This window comes from Anneissia japonica, unplaced genomic scaffold (genome assembly GCF_011630105.1).
Source record: "Anneissia japonica isolate Jap-2015-1 unplaced genomic scaffold, ASM1163010v1 scaffold287829_len2072220_cov186, whole genome shotgun sequence".
In the NCBI taxonomy this organism is placed as follows: Eukaryota; Metazoa; Echinodermata; class Crinoidea; order Comatulida; family Comatulidae; genus Anneissia; species Anneissia japonica.
The window spans coordinates 993,006-1,014,862 of NW_022716075.1; the positions used below are offsets into that span (position 1 = coordinate 993,006).

At 32.5% G+C, this 21,857-nt stretch overlaps 3 protein-coding genes across 3 annotated transcripts in view; 1 reads left to right on the forward strand and 2 right to left on the reverse strand.

Annotated features, from left to right (window-relative positions):
* Positions 1-7,707, forward strand: part of LOC117109571 (fibroblast growth factor receptor 2-like) — an 11,942-nt gene extending 4,235 nt beyond the window's left edge. Inside the window, exons 5-17 of the mRNA XM_033251939.1 lie at positions 124-245; positions 579-620; positions 1,434-1,457; positions 2,044-2,130; positions 2,294-2,320; positions 2,909-3,050; positions 3,245-3,361; positions 4,282-4,442; positions 5,136-5,255; positions 6,095-6,212; positions 6,503-6,638; positions 6,764-6,851; positions 7,360-7,707. Of these exons, the coding sequence (XP_033107830.1) occupies positions 124-245; positions 579-620; positions 1,434-1,457; positions 2,044-2,130; positions 2,294-2,320; positions 2,909-3,050; positions 3,245-3,361; positions 4,282-4,442; positions 5,136-5,255; positions 6,095-6,212; positions 6,503-6,638; positions 6,764-6,851; positions 7,360-7,398 (1,223 nt within the window). The 3' untranslated portion in view covers positions 7,399-7,707. The remainder of the gene's footprint in view (positions 1-123; positions 246-578; positions 621-1,433; positions 1,458-2,043; positions 2,131-2,293; positions 2,321-2,908; positions 3,051-3,244; positions 3,362-4,281; positions 4,443-5,135; positions 5,256-6,094; positions 6,213-6,502; positions 6,639-6,763; positions 6,852-7,359) is intronic.
* LOC117109573 lies at positions 6,974-12,045 on the reverse strand. The gene is made up of 7 exons (XM_033251940.1): positions 11,899-12,045; positions 10,408-10,490; positions 10,081-10,182; positions 9,370-9,512; positions 8,681-9,064; positions 8,300-8,588; positions 6,974-7,933 (listed from the first exon to the last, which is right to left on the reverse strand). Exons 1-7 carry the CDS (start codon positions 11,899-11,901, stop codon positions 7,723-7,725), a joined length of 1,215 nt encoding a protein of 404 aa, XP_033107831.1. The 5' UTR covers positions 11,902-12,045; the 3' UTR covers positions 6,974-7,722.
* A 3,584-nt stretch (positions 12,046-15,629) lies between these two features.
* LOC117109605 (co-chaperone protein p23-1-like) lies at positions 15,630-21,054 on the reverse strand. Its single transcript, XM_033251986.1, has 6 exons — positions 20,899-21,054; positions 20,165-20,298; positions 18,095-18,190; positions 17,130-17,275; positions 16,532-16,919; positions 15,630-16,347 (listed from the first exon to the last, which is right to left on the reverse strand). Exons 1-6 carry the CDS (start codon positions 20,932-20,934, stop codon positions 16,113-16,115), a joined length of 1,035 nt encoding a protein of 344 aa, XP_033107877.1. The 5' UTR covers positions 20,935-21,054; the 3' UTR covers positions 15,630-16,112.
* Positions 21,055-21,857: the final 803 nt, after the last annotated feature.

The window sequence follows — 21,857 nt, forward strand, 5'->3', positions numbered from 1 at the left end:
TATATATGCATATATATATATATATATATATGTGATACATATGTTTGTGTATGTGTTAGTCGTTCATTTGAATTGATAATCAAAGGTGAACATCACTATGCGTTTTAATCTTTAACATTTCAGCTAAATCGGACTCAAATATATTGTGGTATGTGATTGCCGGTGTAGGTGCATTGGTACTTTGTATACTCGGCTGTGTGGGAGTGTATATAATGCGTCGACCACCGAAGAGTCCACACGTATACGTGAGAAAATTACCCAGACAGAATTTAGGCCTACACAAGATTGCTTTAAAAATATGTTTTATATATTGTAATGCTTACAGTAGTATACTCAACAGAAAAAATTAACTTCGTCAGTCTTAAATTTAATTAGCTGCTAAAATACTATTTTTATTAATTTGTTAGCAAGAACATATGAAAAAATGTTTACAGATTAATTAATGGAATATTTAATATTTTTTTGTAAATTTTATACAATTGATGTCGATGAGAATGTAATAAAATAGGCACATGAATATACTATCGTAACTTCTAATTCATCATCATTAATCATCTTACTTTTTTATTTTAACTTAGAGCACACCAGCTACACCACCCGGTGATCGGTCGTATACAAACGTAGGTTCCAAAACACTTGTCTGCTATCGATGTGTAAATGCCCAATAAGCCTATGATATACTAGACACATAAAAAGATATCCCTGTCTACGGTTTCTATTCTATAAAATTCTTCAAAAAGATAGTGAGTCCTAAAACACTACAAACGTTTAGTGCGCCACGTGGAGAGAATTTCTGAAGCTTGGTTTACACCACCTGGCCAGCGCGGTTCAAGGCCCTACAAAGTATAGCATAAACGTACTGTACGTGTGTTTATGGGACACACACGTGTTTGTGGGACAGACGTGTAATCTTTGTGATGTTCTAATATGTCAGTTGTTAAGTTTGACTGTTCCGGAAAGGCCCATTGTCGCAAACGCAAGCAGCGTCTCATCAGTGACATCTTACGAAAAGGTTATGCTGCATATTGTGCCTACGTCAGACCGCGTCAACCACTTGCATTTGCGTTAGTAGAATGCGTTTAATTTCATGTTTTCATATAAAATCGATTGTGGTTACATGCCTTGGGGCAGCGATTCTATCTTAATAACACAAGCAAAACGCTTTTAATGTTGGTGTTGGTTCAAAAGCAAAGAATTATTATAATAAAAGGGAGTTTTGGAAATCCCAACGTAAAACCTTACACGACAAATTTACTTGTTTCTGTCTACCATTTCAAACCTCTTATTTATTATTGTATTAACATTATGAAAAATAGCTTGATTAAAACGTCGATACGGTGTGTGACATGTTGTCAATCTGAAGTAACGTATCGTTCTGACTAGAGTTTAAGGTATCTTTAAATATTATGAGGTTTCTATATTTTTGTTTCTAGCCTGGATTGCCAGAAGAATACGAGGTAAAACTCTTTACTTTACGTTTTTTGCTTCCAATGTAATATAGTATAATCAAAATCCACTGTTGTTAATTATAGAAAAAGCATTTTCTTTAGTTGTAAATTTAAGTGCTGTAGTGATTAAATCACTTTTTTTATTTTCAACCTATCTGACGTCACAATATCTACTGACAAAGCACTACTGCCGTGTAAAAGAGAAGGTCATAGATTTATTAAAGATAACACACTTTTCTATACATTATTTACAGCAAGCGGATTCTCGAAAGAGATGCTTGTAAACAAAAGTTTCGTGCGGTGTTCCGTACTAATTTTACATATTGTACATTGTATTATATTATATGTCAAGGGGTTCCGTTCCCACTTTTGTGTTGGGCCCTAGGCCAATGGTTTCTTCTTGGACAGTTTTGTCGAATTTTTAATTTTTAATACGTAAAGAGATAAATAAATAAAAAAGTTTAGATCGAGCACTGATTACAAATATATCAATACTCAAACAAGTATTAATACACTGATTGTGATCACTGTTTATTGAAACTTCTGTAGATAGCTTATAATACTACTTTTTAAATATAGATCTTATTTTTTTCAGATGATCTCTGACGAGAATACTTTATCACGGACCAAAAGTAATAAAATTCGCTATGAAGTACCAGAACCTGCAAGTTACGCTACTCAGGTAATTCATAATATATTCCCCACAGTGGTGGCGCCAGTGGTGGGGAAGGGGGCATCAGAGAATGGAGGTGGTTCACTCCATCTTCCTATTTGAGAAAAAAATTGCTGTTTTGATGTATTAATAGATTCATGATAACTCTAACATTATTTTGTTATTTTCACAGTTACCACACGAATACAACTATGTGACGGTAAGTGGTCTAAGTCAAATATAGGTCTATGCCTAAATACGTTAAATCTTTTGGCGAGGGCAGATATAACAATAAAACAAAATAACAAAAGTGAACAAACTTAACTTAATACCTGCGCAGATCGAAATACAAAACCGTTCAGATATAAAAATAAAACAAAATAACAAAAGTGAACAAACTTAACTTAATACCTGCGCAGATCGTCATAATACTACTAATACTACTACTACCACTACTACTACTGCTACTACTAGGCCTACTACTACTACTACTACTACTACTACTACTACTACTACTACTACTACTACTGCTGCTACTACTACTACTACTACTAATAATAATGAACGATATTATTATTATTATTGTTATAATTCTGTATATTCGTCAAAAATTAAAAAGAATTGACTTAATTATATTATTATTAAAATATGTTATTAATATTCAATATTACAATTATTATATTATTATAAGTATTCTTGTGCAATCGCCATTAAAGAATACCATATTTAAATTGTCAATAAAATATAATTTTAATGTATAATCATCATAAGAATAAAAAGGTAAAAGTCCTTTTTTTTGCCGTTACAGCCAATAACTCCAACCATATCACCAAGTGATGTAGACATGGGCGAGGAAATCGGTAAAGATCGTGGAGTTAGTTTATGCAAAGGAACAGTTCTGTTGCCTGGGAGTACTAGGGTGCAAGACGTTGTAGTCAAAGTCAGTCGCGGTGAGTACTACCAACATCATTATATTAATATGTTTTTTTTAAGCATAATATTATTTGCAGCAAAATACTTACTGCTTACATAATTATTTACTCACGTTATTTTGTCCCTGATACCACATTATCTTAGTTGACAACAACTCGGGAATTATACCCATATCTCTAAAACAATAAATCTTTATTTTCCTGTATTTTAGATGATTTTACACGAAGCCAAATGGCATGTCTGAGGCGAGAAATCGATGGGCTTCAGAACCTCACTCTACACCAGAACGTCATAAACACCTTAGCTGTCATCTCTAACGTGCAAACTGGTAGGTGGGAAGACTATTTAGTCAATATTTTTGATATTAGTACATCATACTTGCGATTTCCAAGCAAAGTATATTTGGTTGTTTTTGAAAACACGATATTCCATCCAGAGATCCATTCATTGCATGCGTCATTATGCTCATCTCACGGAACGATGGTAGGCCCCATTTTCATTTTCAACGTAATCCCATCTTGAATCTTGGATCTTGAATCGCCTACTTGCATAGTATTCCATTCTATATATTATATTTTTATTCATTATTGATTTATCGATTTATGCATTTATTTACTATTATTATTATTATTATTATTATTATTATTATTATTATCATTATTTTCTATGTTTGCTTGGTTTTAAACTATAGTACAGCCATACGACTTGTCTTAGTGCACATTATGAAAATGAACAATGAGTAAAATATGTATGTCCAATCATCAATTATAATAATAACAATTAATTTTTTTCTCAATATGGATATAATTAATCTGAAACATGTATATCATAGAACAAAAATATTAACTCACTGGTTTCTTTAGATGTGTATAAGAGACAGATGTTTAACTGTATATGATTTGATGTGTGTGGAATATTAAACAAACAAATAAACAAACAAGCTTCGTTGCCAATATCTAATATTCTCTACATTAACTGGCCCCATTATCATGACTCTGGCGTTGGCAGGCCACATTGCTATCGATGTTAGCAGGGGTTATTATCATACACTGAAGGCTCTTCGGACGCTGACAGACCGCAATATCATGCGAAATACTCTCGAGTTAGTAGCCCAGTGATGTAAACTGAAGTTGTTTAACGTTTGCCCACATTGTCATTACTGAGATCCTCACAATTTAGGCCAATTACCATTAGGATAATTGTCCTTTCAACAATACTATTCTTATGCCATTCGTACCTTCAATGTAGATTGCATTGGAATTGTTTCGGAGTATGCAACAAAAGGTTCTTTGAGAGACATATTACACAAGCGGAAAACAGTTGTGAGTGACTATAGTAAGTCAATATATCAAGTGCTGACCTATGTCAAAGATATCGCAAAAGGATTGCGTTTCCTGCATACACAGAAGGTGAGAATAGCTTAACAAACACATGCAAATTACGAACCATTGCCGGTAATATCTGTTCTATCCTTAGTTTCATACCGTCTGTTTATCTATAATTGTTAAACTCTGGGTATAAAAATAATTAATTTTATTGTGTAGTAATTGACAACTGTGTCAATTGTACCAGTTCATGCAAACAGAAAATAGAAACCCTAAACATATTAACAACCCTACACATCTCTCCGAACGTATTATCTTATTTATTATCCTATTAACGTATTATCTTATTTATGGGAATCTGGATTAATCTTTCTGTATATTTGTATCTCCACAATAAACTTGGATTTTGTTGCTAAGACCACACAAAATGTAGAGTAAACGTACGTAGACCCGTGCGTTTATGGGACATACGGTGTTTGTGGGACAGACGCGTATTCTTTGTGATCTTCTGATTGGTCAGTTGTTAAGTTTGATTGATGCTCTGGAAAGGTCTATTGTCGCGTATGCAAATTACGAACCATTGCCGGTGATATGTCCTGTCCTTATAGTTTCATACCGCCTGTTTATCTATAATTAGTAAACTTTGGGTACAAAAATAACATCAATACTACATCCTTAAAAGAGAACCACATTATAGAAAGATATCAATTCAAATACTTTCGACTTCTTCATTTTGTTTGCACACACAATATTTAATAAAAACGTCTCCAATTTCAGTTTCTGCAGCCTCATCTGAAAGCTAGTAAAGTCCTTATTTTCAGCAATGGCGTTTGTAAGATCAGCAACTTTGGACTAAAAAAACTGGGAACTAGTGACAACGTTTATGACCTAGACCAGGTATGCATGAAGTGTATCAAAAAACGTAATCGTTTCCAAAACTCCAATTAGACTCCCACTGACAATGAACCTTTCCTGTCATACCCGCTCCTTTGCTGTTGACAAGGTTCCACAAAACGATATCGTGGACGTAACACGTGCGTCTGTGTGGGAAACGTGTATTACTCTCCTTGCTCTGATTGGTCAATGCTTAGGTTTGGAAAGGTTTTCGCTAGACGAATCTATTCGCGCGAATCGAAAATTTTCACCTGTACGCATGTGCAGTTAAATTTTTATCACGAGATTCTCAAATGCGCATGCGTAAGAGTACAAATTTTCGATTCGCGTGAACAAATCCATCAAAGTGGAGAACGGCCCATAAGCCTGTTTTCCACTAGGCGATTTTATTCGCTCGAATCGAAGGCGTCGGTTCGGTTCATGAGCTCTGATTGGTTGAGCACAATGTAGAAACAGTTCGAACTACCAATTTCGCTTCGCAAAAACTCCGATAGAAATGTGGATGCACATGCGCATGTACCGACGATTTCGATTCGCGCTAATAAATTCGTTTAGTGGAAAACAGGCTTTAGGAAGACGGGCGGCTTCGTTAAGCACTAACCAAAGGTAGAACTCGGGCGGTTCGCCAACACAATGTTTGCTTGGTTTTAAACTATAGTACAGCCATACGACTTGTCTCAGTGCACATTATGAAAATGAACAATGAGTAAAATATGTATGTCCAATCATAAAATTTATAATAATAACAATTAATTTTTTTCTCAATATGGATATAATTAATCTGAAACATGTATATCATAGAACAAAAATATTAACTCACTGGTTTCTTTTGACTAATTTAGCTTGGCGAGATGGTTCGACCAAGCTGGTTTGCTCCAGAAGTTGTTAAGGACAAGGTTGTATCTATTCAATCTGATATATGGGCGTTCGGAGCGACACTTTACGAAATATTTTCATTTGGTAGGCCTTAATGATATTTACGTTAGTTGGTATTACAGACGGAACATACCGGTATCTAGTGCTATATTCTGGTCAAGAAATTAAGTATTGAGGAAGTTTATAGAACAGATAAGAAAATCAGTTTTTAAAGATTAATTGCGTATGATGAGCTAAAAAACTCTGAATTGATTATTTTGTGTATATATTATCAGGTATTTGTTTCAAATCAGAAAATAATCCACGAAAAAATAACAGAAGCATAAATAATGTTGTAAAATTGATCAAAAAAACACAATTCTGTTTTAATTTAGGCAAAGATCCGTTTGAAGGTCTGTCAGACAAAGACGTTGTCAAAACTCTAAACATCGACAAAGACAGCAGCCAGGCCGAAAAAGAGGTTTTCAAGACCCAACCAGAACTTTGCAAGTATCCGTCAACTCAAGACATGTAAGGTTTAGATTAATAAGTATACATCTGATGTATAGATTGCGGTACTACTGCAATAAGCTTTGAAAGAAAACTACGGTAGTTAAAGTATTCACACTATCCTTTCCTGAATTTTATTACAAAAGGTTTGTGTTGATCGGTCAGTGTTGTCATTGGAAACCATCAGAAAGACCCGGATTTAAAGTAATCCTACAAAGGATTGAGACCGCTTTGGTAAGTCAAAAATATAATAATTACTAATAATGTACTAATGATGTAAATAGTCAAATTATTCGAGTAATCTTATAAAGCCTACACGCCATCGCCGACAACGATTGTAGTGAAAACTAGCATAATATTGATTTAGTTCAATTTTATTTCGAAGCATTTTTAATAATACTAGATTGCCATATTTAACTTCCAGTATACACAAAGAAATTGAACTTGCTTATGACTCTCTACATTCTATGTCATTAATAAAATATTTACCATCAGTATTTAACTATATTGAAATAGCAGTCATGTGACCGTGTTGCTGACACCGCATAATAGGTAGTTTAAACGTTTAAACTTTATATTACTCTTCAAATAATACCATACACCTCATAGGTTTAAGTAGCATTACTGTTATTATTATAATTACTGTATTCATTGCAATATTTATTATTATTTACATAATCACTAAAATTATGCTTTCTTTATGATTTTCCATTTTTAATAACTCTCTTTTTTTCTATTGAAGGTAACGGCCAGCAAACAAGATTATATCAACTTCAAGTAAAATACAGTTAGGCCTAAATAAAGTCAATTAATACATTATCAAATTAACTATATATTGTATTTTTAATTACACAGTGACGTTTTATTCAATAAACGATTTCAATAATAATTACATAGTTAAATAACATATAGTGATTATAATATAAAAGTATTATGCTTATTTATCATTTGTTATTAGCCTAGATGGTAATATTTTTCATATAATGAATTATTCTCTTGATTATATAAGTAAAATAGAAAAAGAAAAAATATTCTATAAATTCTTTGAGCTAAAACCCAGAGTCTAAATGTAATAAAGGTTTCCAATTTACTAAATACACGTGTGTTATGGGCCCTCTACAAGGCCTATCAGTTTTTCTAATCCTAAAGGTGAAAGGTTAAGGGGCACCAATGAACACACACAGCTGCTAGGTACCGTCACCCATTGCACTGCAAGGACAGGTTTTGAGGTTGTGTCACAGGATTCCACAGTAACTGCTCGTCGCCATGTATACTTCTGTTGGCACTGACCAAATCCGAAGTTGCAAAATTTGAACCTTAGTAAAGCAAATCATAAAAAAGTTTATTATCCACATTTTTCTATATTACTGTATGCAACAATTCAATTTTAAGCAAATGCAGATGCAACAATAACGTAAGTGTACAGTTATAATAAATTTTTAGATAATTTATGCCATTATAAATAAAAGTAGTTCAAACTCTAGTACATTTTATGCTTATGCATGTTACATGTCACATGCATTGTAAAGTATGTGCCTTATTACATAAATTGTATTCGTAAATCTCGACTGTGTAATATTTTGTTTCTTAGTGATTGATTTGTCCGAGCGATCAGCTTTTGTCACTATTATGATCACCACGCTCACAAAACAACAACAAAAAACACGAAATTTGATACTTACACACATGCATTAATTTGGAACGATTGTCGAATTTTGGATCCTATTTGCAAAACCTGAACTTTGTCACCGTATTTATTATAAGCTGTCGTAACCAAGAGTTTAGCCCTCCGGGCTGGACAAGCTATGCCAGAGTTTCGAAACGGCATAACCGGAATTGGTTCAGGCCCAAACCCTGGCAATCCAGGAACACCAGGGCTTCCATTTGGACCTTGATCACCCGGTGGGCAATAATAAAAGCCAACTACTACTTCATTTTCCGTGGGTGGGTTTAACGGCTGGTCTTCAGATGCTAAGTAAAAATAAATGTAATTAAGTATAGTCTTTAATGAATACATTATTTACTTTTAAACTAGAATGACATAAACTTTGATTCCTACTTACGAGTCTTTTGGCAAATGTATCCTAGTTTTCGATCACAGGAAAAGTCATTCCATCTATAATCATCAACCGATCTTAAACGAACGCAGTTCTGTGAACTCCCGCCATTACGACCATTTGTTGCGAAATCGTAAAAAGTTGGATTTTCTCCATTTACCCATTCAAAGGTACGCTCTCTTTGTCTATCTGATAGTCCAATCCAGAGGTCGCCAGCATATAACTCCCTTGCTCTGTCCTTTATGAACTGCCCAATGTCTGGATCAGTCACAACAACCAGGTTGCCGTTATCATTCTCACACGATTTCTGTGCTTCTTCAAAGGTCAAAGCTGGACTCAATGCGAAGCAATAGCATTTTCCCCCATGTGCCTCAAATGGAGGACGGCATTCTAAATTAAAGTGGAAGTATAACATTGGATGTCATTTACTTTAGCAAAAAAATCCTTTTTTCCCTCATTTTTTAGCAGCTACCTTATCTTTAAATGTATAAAGTTAAACTTCAATCTAGTATATACAGAAAGTTTTGAGTATGATTGAGGAGAAAATCGTAGGGAATTGTCCACTTAATTTGTAAATCGTTCATCTTAATTTTATTAGAGCTATCTATCTTATAAACTTGAAGCGATAGCCGTTTTAAAAAACCAAAATAAAAGTAGATTCAGCTTATTTTGTTACATTATAACAAAAAACTTACTGCCATCAAATTCTTGAGTGACTGAAGATCCTCCTGGGCCACCAGGACCACCTGCACCCCCAGTACCACCGGCTCCACCTGTGGGGATATCAATCCCTTCACCAACATACGTATTTTTGAACCCACCATGGAAAGCATACGGTCTGGAGAGAAAACGTTAAGCTATAATGATCGTAGTATTTCTATATCTACAGACATTATAAAAGCAGAACAGTATAAAAAATTTGTATATAAACTATGTTAGAAGCTTCCAGTATCTTACTTTAAGCACAAAATGTTTCAATCTATATATACAGGTAATTTATATGAACCAGTACATATGGTTCATTTCAGCCCCTGTCGTTGTGGAATGATGTGAACATGTATCTACCAAGAAGCGCCTCTTTACGGCTGCTAGGTAGTCACAGACCACGCCCATACGCAATTCAGCACAATGACGCTGCAAGTTATGGGTTATTCTCCTACCTTTACCTTTATCTTTAATCTTGTAATATACTACAGGCAAAACCAATACAAATCTGGGGAGCTTCAGATATATAGCAGCTATATAGCATTACAAAGTGCATAAAAGCAATGTATGTTTCATAATATTTAACAGCAGGCCAACTTGAACTCAAACCTAAGCAAATACATTTTTGCCTTTTGATTAGATGAACATTAAGTAGATCAAAATGTAAAGTTATGTGATTTTTAATGATCGATTTTACTGACGTGACAGGTTGTGGGCTTTCGACTGGCTCTTCATTCTCTAAAATACACTTGTAATCTTCCTTGATTTGTTGTATGACATCATCTCCTAGATTTTGAAGTTTACTGAAAATTAACCAAATGTGTGTACATTAGTTATTCGCCTGTTTTCCAAGTACAAACATATTGCAGAACTTATTGTAGCCTTCTTCCAAACAATATATTTGTCTCAACTTCTTACTGTATATTGTATTACTTGAAATGCATGGAAATAAAAGTATATTTGATTTGATTTGAGATATCCAGGAGTATTAGTTTATAGTAAATTAAAACAACACAATATATACTCACGAGATACAAGTATGGAGATCGTCAGCTGCAACGTAACACGACGCAATCAAGAAACACAGGCAAAGGGATATCCCATTTGCCCTCTGAAAAACAAATTGACACTGGGAATTTGTTTTGTATACATACGCATAATGATGGAACAAGGAGCGCAATGAAAAACTTTGAAGAATTTGTTAAATTACAGAGAAAGGCTTTCAGAAGAAGATGGAAAGACAGTGTAAAGTTTGATGTCCCAGACGATAGGTAGGTAAATGTATAATTTCGAATTATCCGTTTCTATTAACAGTAAATTGCACTGAATAAAGCAAAAACATGACAATATACTAACATAATGATGTATACATAAAACAAAATAGAAGTGTTCTTATAGACATTACAACATGTATAGCATATAATATTGATTATTTTGAAGTAAGATGTAAGCAATGTTTATTTTCTATGACAATAAATATCCCATAAAATTCCACCTAGAAAGTTCGACATTTTTAGAATGATAACCTACAGGAATACATTTATTATTAATTATGCTAAAAAGTAGCCTTGAGTAAACTATGTTACAATGACTTATTCGTGAAACGTCTGCGTACATTTATCCACAACACTTATCATTCTCGGAGTGTTGAAGATTTATAAGGTGATCTCATTATCCTTGGTTAAGACGTAATTCGAGCTTTGTATTTGGATTTTAAGTTAAGACATCCATACGTTAGATGATGCTTATGGGCTTAAGACCCACATACATTTATAATAATAGCACTTCATTTATTGTGAAATAATATAGACATTTTACCATTATATTAGTATTTATTACAGCTTGTATACATTTTATGCAAGCCGTAATTAATACACATTAGGCTGTAATATCATTATCTTGAATAATTGGATATAAACTAAAATCTTAAAATTTTATACAAATTTTGAAGATTTTATTAAGACATGCTGGTCATGCTTAAATTCGAATAACTAAAAGTAAATTAGATTGATTTGCATATTTAAAGTGCTATAATAAGTTATGAACTTATGATCGCAATATTTAATTCAAAACAAATTAATTACTTGCCAATTTAAGGGCCAATACAAAGAATATAGTTACGGAATTATTTCACAAAGTAAGCAACTAAGGTACTACATTGTGTTATTACGTTTTTTAGCACATAAATTGTATTAATAATATCAATATTCGATAATTAAATTGTTATTTTTGATACGAAGTACAAACACTTAATACAATAAACAATTGGTTATTAAAGTAGGCCCTTATTTAGTAAATGAATTACTGTACTCTTAAAAATTTGGAATATTTATAAAATAAATTACTATAATACTAATTTAATTTAGTTCAGATTTCGTAGTTGCCAAAACATAAACCATTCTAATTCCATTAAGACAGAAACGGTTGTTTATTTTTATTACTACAACATTATTCAAGTGATAGAAATTAATGTAAACTCAATGTGAAAACTAAGTCTGAAAATAAGTTAAATAACTTACCATGGTTCGTCGTTATAACCTTAACTATCAGTTTCTATCAGTTTATAATTGGCTAGGTGGGTCGGTTCTACAAGATGGATGGCCTACTGCGGGAGCCATACTGAAGTCTGGCGTCAGCATGACTTTCTGCGACTAGTACCGCCCTCTTACTTGATTAATTCCGTCCAATCTCTGTTAGTTGATTTGTTTGTACGGCATAAGCTCCACTCAAAACTTCAAGTGCCTCATTTAGTCGTTTCGCAGTAACTGTCTATCATAAAAGGACATTCTTTGATAGGAAACTCTTTTGAGGAAGAAGTCAATGAGAATATGTTAATACAATTATTGGCGGGGATTAGCATAGCGTGTGTGGAAGTCTAACCACAAGTAAATAATAATTTTCGCAAAATGTTGTGAAGTTGTGGTTAAGTTATGTTAGAAAATAACCTTACCACAACGTTGCAGCAGCCTTTGCAATGTTAATAATCAGTAATTACGTTATAAATATGTATTTCTAATTATAATTAGCATGCGTTTGTGGAAGTCTAACCACGAATAATGATTTTTTGGTTTCACACTAAACTAGAATGCTATAACGTTGTTATAATGTGACCTTGGTTGATGACCAGGATTTTTTTTCTTAGACTGAATAAATGAAATTAAATATAAGATGGTGTAAGCCATTGTGATTAATTTAGAAATGTATATACTCAGTGTAAAGATATTTTTTCTTGAACAGAATAAATGCATTACTTTTACTTGAATTTTAGGATGTGTATCATTTTTTGGGGTTTCTCTTGACCTGGAAGGACTACAGTACTATTATAGATTTCATAGTATATACTCATGGAAGTTTTTTTTTTACATAAGGCTTCGTGTTTTCAGCATTATTACATTTTATTTCAGGTATATATTTATTCAATCAGACATACAACAAAATAAATTCATTACAAAATTACTTAAAAAGAATTACATTCAAATATACAAATCTATATATAAAATTATTCATTATAAAAATTACTCATTACAAAATCATTTAAAAATTTAAAAATTACAATTCTATATACAACATTATTCATTATAAAATTATTCATTCATTAACAAAGAACATTCGACAACAGTAACCTTTGGCAATAGAGATTGAATTGGAGGCTACTGAGTTAAAATAACATTACTGTAGACAGGAACAACAAAAAATAATGCCAATAAAATTTAACGAAAAAAACATTTTTATTTATATTTACTTAGGTTTAGTTCATCGACAGTATTTTCGTGATTTTACATACAGATATTAATAATAGAAAATCTCTAGTTCATTTACTGAAAGACAGCGTAATTCAACTCATTATATTATCACTTCTTCATTTCAGAGACATATGTTACAAGAGTCTCGCGAAAATAAATTATAGTTTCAAGATTAGCTTCAATAAATGGGCCAAGAGCACTCAATTAAAGAGGGTAGCAGAAGGTGAAAATATGTAATAGGTTTATATTACATTGTTCATTATTCGTTATGCAATTTAATTATAAAAACAAATCTTTGATGAAATAAACTTAAACCTCCTTTGTTATTTTGCATTATGGTTATGTGTAATTTAACTGTTCCCATGGTTATGTTTGTCGTCGTAGAAACAGGGCTATTATAGTTTGAGTAATGCTAAACTTTACGTGTATATTATAATGTAAGTTATGGAATATTTGACCAATACCATTGGCGAGTGGTGATCCTTGCCCTCAAGTGCCTGCGTTCAAACCCTCTCTCAGCAGTGTTTGCTTCACGAATTAAAACAACCTCACTTCTTAATTAGCCTTCAATTAGCGAATTTACTTCTTGGAAGTGAATAGAAATGAAAAGTGTATAAAACATCAAAATCGTTATTAAAACAGCCTAAAAATTAAAGAGGTAGGCCATGAGAAAACAGTGAATATATATCATTATAGTCTAGATCTGTTTTACCTACCTTGGGGTTTCGTATAATTCTTACTACAGCATTCATGAAAAAAGCGGATTAATATAAGTACCGGTAATAAACGTAAGCAAGCGTACAAAAGACAGCATCTTTTGTAACGCAACAATCCATTTTAATTAACGGGTGTTTTTTTATAATCCCCGCAGCAAATGTAATTATGCAGTTTGGCTTTTGGGCCACCAACGTGTAGTGTTCTGTTGCTGTTTTTATGACCTATAATTATGATATTATCATACAACATATCGTTATTATTGATATAATTCAATATACAGAAAAAAAAACAAACATATACAAAACCTATACATACAATTTCTATTATGTCATCATTCCTGATGATTACATAATTAATGTCGAAATATTGAATTCCAACACGATAACGTGCATTTCAATACTTGGAGTATGTATTACACTTTCTTTTCTATTCATTTGTAGTAGATTATTAGGCCTGGAGTAGTTGTAGGCGTAATCTTTTGTTAATAGCCTACTCAGACTTCTCAATGATGACACGCCATGCGTTTTAGCTCAGGTAAAGAGTGCTCAATTAAGCTAAATACTGCTTCAGTAGCTGGGCCTACTGCGTTTTAGATTAAATATATTTTACTTAACGATGTAAAGGTCCTATCTGTCGTAAACATCAACATCGCATCTTAGCAATACTTGCTCATATTAATTATTTAGAAATATTTATATGTATAAATTAATCTGCAATGTCTATAAAATGTCGAATAGATATTTGTAATTAAATATTTTATTTAACGTAAGTTATGTTTAAACACATTACCTTAATGGCCCCTCTAAGCTGTAATTTAATATTTATTATTGGATTCCATTAATTTCACGAAAATATTAAAAATATCTTTTCAAATTATCTCGGCTACATATTGATAAATCGATAAAGCACCATGTAATTAAGGATGATAATTATCAAAAGTATTTCAAACACTTGTTTCGCAAAACAGTAATGGCGATGTCTTTCCATCGCCAATAATGCAAACCATACGTTCACATATAGCTGGTCTAAAACGTGGTCCTCTGCTAATTGTATTGTTACTTTGATTTCTTGTTTTAGTCTGCCTTTTTATGAAAAAATATGTAAGCTACTGTATCTATACAGGCCCTACCGTAAAAACTCGAATTGAAGCTCTGGGCTGCTTTTTTTTTTTTTTTTTTTTGCGAAGTTTGGATGGGCTTCTTTTTTAGGCTACTTTTGCAAAGTAAAGAGGGCGGGGAGCTTCTTTTTAAAATGAATGCTGTAAATTTTAGGAATTACTTCTATAAAACATTAAATAGGGCCACTTTAACACCTGTCTGTATCATGGAATGTATTAACCGACATTAAATCACCTACTACTACTTTTAAAACCAAGGGTATTTTTAATTTATCTTGTTGCTTTTGAAATTCATGTACAGTGTATGTACAGTACTATCTGGAAAAAAATGTGTATTAACCGACATTACATCACCTAACCTACTGTATAAACCAAGCGAATTTTCAATTTATTTTGTTGCTTTTGAAATTCAGTGTATGTACAGTATTATCTCGAAAAACTCATGCTATCTTGAAACGAAGCCCATGGGCTTCTTTTCGAGCTACTTTTGCAAACTAAAGAGGGAGGACTTCAATTCGAAATGAGAACTAAAAGTTAAATAAGCAATTATAAATATAACTCCGTATTCTGTCAATTATAACTCATTCTTGAAGGATAATATATTTTATTATGTAATTATTCAAAAAATGTCCAAAACATAAACAAAACGAGGAGGAAAGAAAAAAACGCTATGTAAATGGTGACGAATTAACTTTATTAAAAAACACACTATATTTCTATAACGTTTGTCATCACGGTATATTATGTTATTCTAACATCAACATAATAGTTAATCATTACACTAAAACGACGGTCTAGTAATAACACCCATATAGTAGGCCTACTAGTAACAGTAAAATAAAATTATTAAATATTAATAATAATAATAATAATAATAATAATAATAATAACAATGATAATGACATTAAAAATATCAATGAAAATTATAACGAAAATAATAATCATATTAATAATAATAATATTTATAGTAAAATAATATCTATAATAATAATATTAATAATAAAAATTTTAAAATCAATTTGATTTTCGTTAAATCTAAATCATACTTAACATTAAATATATATATATATATATAATATATATATATATATATAATGTTTAAGTGTTTTTCTTCAATAACAACAAATTATAAATAATATCTACAGCCAAGGTCCAATTACCAGTTGTAGATTTCTATTCGCCTGCGGTTCTCCTCTGCTAAAAGGTATACATCTCTAAAAGAAGGGGCTTGAAAACATTCACAGGAGCAAGGTATAGCAATCCAGTCGATCTTCAGAACAGGGAGACGGTAACCAAATATAGAGTTATTTTCACAGCTCTTGACAATAACAGCTCTTCTCCAGCAGTACTTTTGGATGCATCGTCCAACACCTCTATTACATCTTGCGTTACTAAAAGACAACAAATCCATCCAAATATTTAATTGTATTTCAGTCAATATAATTATTTGACATTTGCATTTTCAAATCTTGTAAATGAAGTTTTTAGTTTTTTTTTTTTCTGCACTGAATTGTGTTGGTGTTCTCGGATTTGTTTGATCCAAATTTAAAATAACAATAACAAGACTCAACTCACCTACATACAATAATCTTTATTTCTTGTAAGAGATTCAATGCCTTATCAGCATTATGAGATTGGAAAATCCGTACTTTCTGCCCATATCTGTTGAAAGCAGCGTCGATAGGGCTGAGTTTTGATTTTCCGGGGCACATTTCTCCTGTTACGTGTCCGGGTACGTAGATACCAGCGTCTCCTCCATTCCCACCGTTCCCTCCATCTCCGCCTGCACCTCCATTCATGCATGGTGCCCCTTCTGCACCAGGACCTCCTGCTCCTCCATCACCCCCAGCACCACCACTGCCACCAAATCCACCATCGCCACCATTACCACCATCACCTCCGGTTCCACCGGCTCCGCCAGGAGCTGCTCCAGCCCCACCACTACCTCCGTTACCTCCAGATCCTACAAAAATATTTATAAAATTATAAATTTTTCTATAGCACCTTTCCAAAATCAAATAATTAAAGTACTTTCATACTTATACAATAACAATTTTTCAACAATGTGAAGTATTGATGAAATGTGACTAAGTTTGACTTTATATGGTTGGTATCGAAAGTATAGACCCTATTCATCAAAACATAGTGAATTCTGGTGTTAATATCTGCCTACCTCCATCTCCATATCTTCCCGCGTTGCCACCATTACCACCGTTACCACCATCGCCGCCTGCGTCACCCAATGCAAACCCAGGACCAGCATCTCCGCCATCACCTCCATTACCTCCATTCAGCATTTCAACAATATATACTTCTGGACTATGGGGTTGAAAAATTGAAATGTCAGGGATCCATAATACCAAATAATATTATAGTATTCAATTATTATATTTTGTATCTATATATACAATAGTGTTCTATAATTTACACACATTTACTTCGATTTATGATCAAGGCCCACTTTTCTCATTCCAATCTCATCCACAAACAAAACTCATTATTTATAGAATAGAACTAAAAAAAAAGCATTCAATCATATAAGGCACATAATACATGGCGATTATGCGCCGGAACTATATGAGTACGAGGCTTAGCAACTAAATATACTGACAATTAAACATCAAATTAAACAATTGAATTTTACAGATCAGAAAAGTGATTACATTTCAAATTAAAATAAACCTTGGCCTTAGCTAGATCGATCATCTTCTATATTAGTATTGGTAACAATATAGATGCTTGTAAGTAAGCTCTGAATTAGTTAGTTGAATTAGTTTTTAAATGTATCAGAGCGTGAATGTTTGATATCCTACACCGCAGCAGCCGCAGTGCTTTTTTTTTTGTTAACATGTATGGATTATTAATAAATGTTGCGTGGCGACACTAATATTAAAAAAAAATATTTGATAGTAATGCAAGCACAAACACAGTTATAGTTACAAGACATGGGTAAAACTTTCAATGTTTTAGAAAGAAAGAAACGTGCTATATTTTAAGAATAAAAGTCAATCGTATTTGGTTCTGACACATCGTAACAAAATCAACTAATGTCAACAATCTATCTTGTTTTTCTTTCCTTACGATTTAGATAGTTGCATAGTCATTTTGGTATTACTTAAAAGTCATAAGCGTACTTACGAAATAGTATCTGGACTTTCAAACGGTTCCTCTTCGTAAATACAACTGTATCGCTTTTTAACATCTTTAATAAAGTCTTCAGTCATATAAAATGGTCTGTTAGAAAATATAAAACATGGAACAAGTTTTGTGCAAAGAAGAACGGCTGTCAATGTGAACTACCCCTTTAAAACACACAGTTAATTAGTTAAAAATCAATCTAATTCTAAAAGATTGACGGTGGGCGTTGTCTTAAAACACAAAGTTAATCATTTTAATATCAATCTAGACCTAATTCTAGAAGGTTAACGGTGGGCGTTGTTATTATAGTTATTTAAAAATGTAATAATGTAAAGCTAATGAAATCTTGTTTACTATTTATCTGTAGATACTCTGTTCTGACTTTTAATTGTGTAAAAAAATCGGCATATTTTTGTGACAGAGCCCAAGATATTCATCATATTCTGACAAATGTTTGGCTGGTAGTGGCCTCAGAAACTATAGCCAACCGGGGTCTGGAAGAGAATTTTAAAACAAGGTACTTCAAAGACCTCTTCCACTTAATCTTAGATCAACTTCTGATACTAATGCATTCAAGACCTATCTCTTTTATCTTTAAGCGCCAGTGACAGATAATTTTTTCTAACAGGCGCTATACAAATTCTTTCAATTTATTATTGTTATTATAGACCGGTTAACACCTTAGATAGGGTAAAAGGAAGAAGTTTTGTAGTTTGATGAGATAAGTGTGTTTTCGACGACATTTTAAAACTCCAAATTGACAGACGACCGCAAGTTGTATGGGACTATTAGCAAAAGCGGAGGGGAGGAGTAGCGTTACCAGGACGGGGTCAGGACCAATGCGCCACTGTGCTTCAAGTTACAAAATGCGTACCTATCCTACAGAACCCTTCCATAACTGTAATTTTACATTTTATTGTTCAGAATTTTGACAGTAAAATAGAACTAAATAAAATAATAAGAATATTTACTGTTTCTGGATCAAGATTTCCTTTAACAACTTCAAATATATCGGATTTGTATTGTTACACTCAACTTAGTTTGATTGTTTTTAAGTGCATCTTGAAGATTTAGGTCGAGCATTTAACGGAAATTAACATATAATCTTCAGGAAAAATGTATGTATTTTCCCAAACAAAGCTTTGTAAAAAATAAGTACCTTTAGTCAAATTAAATTGGACTTTCATGGCTGTCTCTTATACACATCTAGATGTGTATAAGAGACAGGTATAATACAAATAAATATATATAATAATAAAATAAATATATATATATATAATATAAATTTATTTATAAGACAACATTCTTGGAGAGCTATGCTAGAAGATGTAACATTGTGTCCTTTATTCGAACACTGTATTTACCTTTCTTTGATGAGTTATATATTATTTATCAATGTTGACGGCTATCTTGATTTATATTATATGCTACTATTTATTTCCAGCCGTATCCCTTTGTGTAATGGAGTGTATCTGAAGGTTATTAGAATCTGTTCAACCATGAAGCCTCAGTGGTCTAATGGTTATGACGCTCGCCTTGACAGCTAGGGGTCGCAGGTTCGTACCCCGTCGGATGCACTTTATTACACAATGTATCTATTTATAGGACACCATTTATTCGAACACTGTATTTAACTTTCTTTGTAAAAAGAACAACTGTGTATTGTGTATTGTTAAGGTAGTATGTTTATAGATATAGTAAACCTATTTTCTAAACATCTTTTCAGAGATGGAATTAACATTATCTGACTCACGTGGAACATGTAAGACGCCCTCATTTCAATTATACGACAAGACATGAAGATATAGGCCTTCTCAAAAAGCTGGTTTTCAATGACCGCGAAAAGGAACATGGACGAGGTAAAATAGAACATTTATTAATCAGATAATAATGTTAGGCCTACAACGCCACTGAGAAAAGTATATGTATAATTGCGCTAAAGTTGTGTCATTAAGCAAGAAATGAGTAGGTCATTGGCCATCTCATTTACATATTATCTCGTGTTATATTGTTGTTATTTAGAATAAAATGAAAACTTATTTGAAGTCAAATTTGGAATAGAAATCTTACCCAAGACATGTTAGTAAAGATTCGAAAGTAGGTCTGAATGGTGGTATGTAGGAGCCTACGTATATATCGGTGTTGCTGATAACTTCGCTATCTGCTCGAATAAGGGTAAAAGTCAAGAAAAGCAACAGGATCCTCTTCAAGAAAACAAGAGTATACAAAAATACAATTAGAATCGTAAGCCTACGTAAATCACACTTTAACAAGTAGAAAATTGAGTGATAGGCCTATTGAAAATCCCCATAACTGCTATTATCTGACGTTACGTTATGCCTCATTGCCCATAGGAAACATGAACTGCGAAAAGAATCATATTTTGAATTAGCTATCATTGTGAACATTAAAACAGTATACTTTAAGCCTACATAGCATTTGTTTGTTTTTGTTTTATTGATTTTACATAAATAAAACATAAATTAGTTTGTAGGTAGACATTACAATTAGATGTTCAAAACAAAAGTCGGAGAAAAAACTGTGAGGTAGGAGGCCAAAGTAAGTTTGTAAAACAAACTTCAAGTCATGACAACCAGTTAAAAAGAAAATAATATTAAAAAAATAATAAAAGTATAATAGGACTTAATAAAAGATAAATAAATAAATAAACATATAAGCGTATAATTACTTAAATGCGTTCGAGCCAATAAACACCAAGTAAACTGGAACATTTAGTAATCTCTTAATATGAATATAAAAGCAAAATAAATAAAATGTAAATTTACAGTACATTGAAAATTTACCATTTTAAGCATTGGTGTATACACGAAGGCCAGCATGTCCGTCTTTCCAGTCACGGCGGCGTTGTTTACAACGGTCGATCGTCAAGGAGATTGAAATTTTATGTTGTAAAAGGTATTCGGAGACAAGATAAGTAAACTTCTTCTAATCGTTGAATATTCATTGCAATTCATATATATGACAATATACAATACGCACTTAACCTCGGGGTACTTAACCTCGGCGCTAATTCCACTAACATATGCCCAAAAACATCGCAAAAAACTAGACACACACTATTTGATTGGATGGTCTTATTGTACCACGTGATATAAAATTATGTGTAGGCCTACAGTTTTATGTGGCATGTGAAGATTCATTAGGTCACTGACTACTGTACGCAACCAATAGAGTTGTTTTTCTTAGAGCTACTTCCATATTGAGTAAGGACCAAATGTTTGTTACTATTTACCGCCTATCCTTATATGAGTCTTACACATTAAGAACATTTTCCCTATTCATGTTAATCAAGGTAACGTAAAATAACAATTTTATATATTAACACGAATTTGCAAATTAAGTTGGTCCGCCGAGTAATATTAAGTATAGGTAAGTGAACGCAATACAAATACGTATGTTCATTAAAAACACAGAATAGATAATAAAGAGACCAGTTTAAAAATACACGACCAACAACAAGGAATGTCTATTATCTATCACAACATATTTGCACGAGCTCTACAATCCGGTTTTTATATTATATTATTCTTTAAGCTTGTGTCAACATTACAAGCAAAATTATTGGCTTGCAGTTGTTCTTTATTTAAAAGGGTTTGCAAAGGTCTTTCTAAGATTATAGTTATAGATGTAGCAATGTTCATTATTATACTCGAGAATAGTAATCTTTTGTATTTGGCCTACTGGGCTTCACATAGAGACTGATTATCTAAATATCATGATACTGATAGGAGTGACTAATTAA